The 3,414-nt window shown below is 64.1% G+C and overlaps 1 protein-coding gene across 1 annotated transcript; it reads left to right on the top strand.

Moving 5' to 3' along the window:
* Window positions 1-912: 912 nt before the first annotated feature.
* On the top strand, window positions 913-3,067 carry CLEC11A (C-type lectin domain containing 11A). Its single transcript, XM_004710451.2, has 4 exons — window positions 913-1,133; window positions 1,306-1,498; window positions 1,799-1,990; window positions 2,511-3,067. Exons 1-4 carry the CDS (start codon window positions 987-989, stop codon window positions 2,942-2,944), a joined length of 966 nt encoding a protein of 321 aa, XP_004710508.1. The 5' UTR covers window positions 913-986; the 3' UTR covers window positions 2,945-3,067.
* Window positions 3,068-3,414: the final 347 nt, after the last annotated feature.

Below are 3,414 nucleotides of genomic sequence, written 5' to 3'. Positions count from 1 at the left end.
GGGATTGGAGGGGCTCGGGAGGAAGGCGGGGGAGAGAGCAGAGGAGCCGACTGACTGCAGTGGTCCAGGCGGGAGGCAGGCGTCTCGCCAAAGGCAGAGAGCTCTCCTGCGTGCGGGCGTCCACTCCGCCGACACGAGAGAGCTGCCGGGACCCTGCCTCTCCCCTACCCCCCACTTCACTCAGCCCCAGCCCCTCAGCCCTTGGGGCCCTCTGTCCCAGTCCGTCTGTCTGCTTGCAAGCAGCTGGACTTTCCAGCACTGCCCTGGCCCAGCCTGCAGGAGGCACCCAGTGAAGGATGGCAAATGAACCAGGGGGTGCACGTCCTCTCACAAACATGGCCCCCACCGGTGCTCACACGCTCCCAGTCAGGGCACCCTAGGGCAGGGACATGAAGGGCCGGGGCAAGAGTGATAACAAGTCCTCCTCTTTCTCTGGTTGTGTGGGTGGAGATGACCACACACTAATAACAACCTTAGAGGGGGACCTCTCCTCAGGAATTGGGATGGGGGCAGGGGAAAGAGGGAATGAGTGGAAGGGGAACAGGGCCAAACCATTAAGAGAGGTCCTGAGGCTTGATAAGCCTGGGCCTGACACCATCCCCTGCATCCACAGGCGAGCAGGCGCCAGCCTCTTTCTGCTTCCTTGTCTCCCTCCCCCTACCCCCCAGCTTTGGGCCAAGGCAGAAGGAAGGAGCTGGAAGGATTCAAGTTCTACAAAGTGGAAAGTGGGCGTGTGTGGGGAGACCCAAGGCAGGCTGCATCCAGGCTTTGGAACGTTGGAGGTTTCCGGCCACAGAGGCAGGCCTTGGGGAGCCAAGAGGGGCGGGGAGAGACTCACACAGAGACCACAGAGACTAGACAGGGCGGGACGGGGGCGGGGAGGGGACTAGCGACCTGCACATAGGGCTGGACACATCACAGTCCCTAGAGACTCCTAGTGACAGTGGGGCGGACCTCTGTGGGCTTGGGTGCCACAGCCCAGTCCGATGCGGGCAGCCTGGCTCCTGGGGACCCTGGTGGTCCCCCAGCTCCTTGGCTATGGCTATGGGGCCCAGGGAGCTGAAGGGGAGTGGGCGGACGGCTGGGGAGATGCCCAGGAGGAGGAGCGGGAGAGGGAGGCCCTGATGCTAAAGGTGAGCTGTGGTGGGTGGGGAATGGTAGGCTTGGGATTGGGGGACGTGGGCTCAGAGGGTGGAGGGTGATGGGTTCAAGGAGCAAGTTCAAGTTTGGGGCTGGGGAGTGGTGGGTGGAGGATGAAGGGGATTTTTGGCCCAGTGGCCCTGGCCTCCCCTCTCTCTCCTCCAGCATTTACAGGAGGCCCTGGGCCTGACCACTGGGAGGGGTGATGAAAGTCTTGCTGGGACCTCTGAGAACAAAGAAATCTGGGGGGTTGAGGAGGAGGAGGGGTTGGAAGACGAAGAGGAGGAAGAAGCCACGCCAACCCCTTCCTCCAGCCCCAGCCCCTCTCCCACCCCTGAGGATAACATCTCCTACATTCGTGAGTACCCAGATGCCCCTTCCTGCCCCCTGGACTCCGTGGGCACTTTCTCAGAAATGAACCCACGGTCCACTGTCCCTTGGCCTTTCCAGTTTTGCTCACTGTCCAGCTCGCAGCCCTTAGCCACTGGCCCCTACTTTCCAGGATTCCTAGGTCCCCCCCAGTCTTGGCCCCAGGAGCCCCAGGTCTCTTCCTCACCCATGCTCCCTGTCTATAGCCTCGGACCACCCTCCCTCCGCCCCCATCCTACTTCTGCCTCTAACCCCAACCCCCACCAGCGAACGCCCTGTCGCTCCACAGTGGGCCGCCTGGCGGGCCTGGACGCGGGCCTGCACCAGCTGCACGTCCGTCTGCACACGTTGGACACCCGCGTGGCCGAGCTGACCCGGGGGCTGCGTCAGCTGCGGGAGGCGGCGGGCGACACCCGCGACGCCGTGCAAACCCTGCAAGAGGCGCAGAGCCGCTCCGAGCGCCTGCACGGCCGTTTGGAGGGTGAGTCCGCGCCGCGCTGGGCGGGGAGAAGGGGGCCACCAGGACTAAGTCCGCAGCTGGTGGGAGGAGAGGGCCTGAGGCTAGGGGGCGGGGACCCCGAATGTCACCCTCAAGGGGCCCCTAGAGATTTTGGGTGTGTTGGCAGATCTGGAGGGGAGGAGCAGCTGGCAGGGTGGATGCGGAGAGCGGGAGGGGCCCAGGAGGAGACACGCCCCTCCGTCGCCACGCCCATTGGGTCACGCCCACCGACGGTGATCCTTCCCTCCCGCTCCTGTCCGCCGTGCGGTTCTGACTCCATCTCCTCCCTGCCCTGACCCCGCCTCCTGGCCCGCCCTCGACGGTCTCCCTCCTCTCCAGACCACGTAGCCCCGCCCCTAGCAGCCCTGCCGTCCGGACTCCGCCTCCCCCCCCGACACGCCCCCAGAGGCTCTGATTCCCACTTTTTCCTCGCCCTCGAGCGGCTTGACCCCGCCTTCCGGAGCCTCTGACTCCGCCCCTAACTCTTCCGTCTCGCCCATAGGCTGCCTGAAGGGACTGCGCCTGGGCCACAAGTGCTTCCTGCTCTCGCGAGACTTCGAGGCGCAGGCGGCGGCGCAGGCGCGTTGTGTGGCGCGGGGCGGGAACCTGGCGCAGCCGGCCGACCGGCAGCAGATGGACGCGCTGAGCCGCTACTTGCGCGCGGCGCTCGCGCCCTACAACTGGCCGGTGTGGCTGGGTGTGCACGACCGACGCGCCGAGGGCCTCTACCTCTTCGAGAACGGCCAGCGTGTGTCTTTCTTCGCCTGGCACCGTGCGTCCCGGACCGAGCCCGGCACTACACCGCACCCGCTCAGCCCGGACCAGCCCAACGGCGGCGTGCTGGAGAACTGTGTAGCGCAGGCTTCGGACGACGGCTCCTGGTGGGACCACGACTGCGAGCGGCGCCTCTACTATGTCTGCGAGTTCCCTTTCTAGCCGCCGATCCTCCTTCTCCGGCTGGAGCTCCCGCAGGCCGGGACCCCTTCCTTGCCCTTGTGTGCCCTTGAAGCCCATAGTACCTGGCTGGGGCTGACGACAATAAAGGCTTATGGAATCTGACTTGAGTAGCCTGCGGAGAGGCCAGGAAGGGAACGCCTTTACTTAGCTTTGGAGTTTTCCACTTCAGATGATCTTCACAGCTATTTATCGGTGTTATATGAACGCCAAGCCCTGGCGGTGCAGTAATGAAAGTGGTTGGCGCCCACCCAGCGGCTCCAGCTCCGCGGAAGAAAGACCTGGCGATCAGCCTCTGTGACGATGCCCAGCTAAGAAAGCTGGTGGCGCCGTTCTGCTCTGCCTCACAGGGCTGCTGGGCGGCAGAATCTTCATGGCTTGCCACGTTAAATTTTGAGCCTTAGGCTCGGTGATGGAGAAGACATTTGCCTATATGTATACGTGGTCATTTG

The sequence above is a fragment of the Echinops telfairi genome, unplaced genomic scaffold (assembly GCF_000313985.2).
Source record: "Echinops telfairi isolate 266 unplaced genomic scaffold, ASM31398v2 ScPeMD7_655;HRSCAF=1070, whole genome shotgun sequence".
Classification (NCBI taxonomy): Eukaryota; Metazoa; Chordata; class Mammalia; order Afrosoricida; family Tenrecidae; genus Echinops; species Echinops telfairi.
The sequence above is the reverse complement of the archived record's forward strand: the minus strand, read 5'-3'. Positions and strand labels throughout refer to the sequence as shown.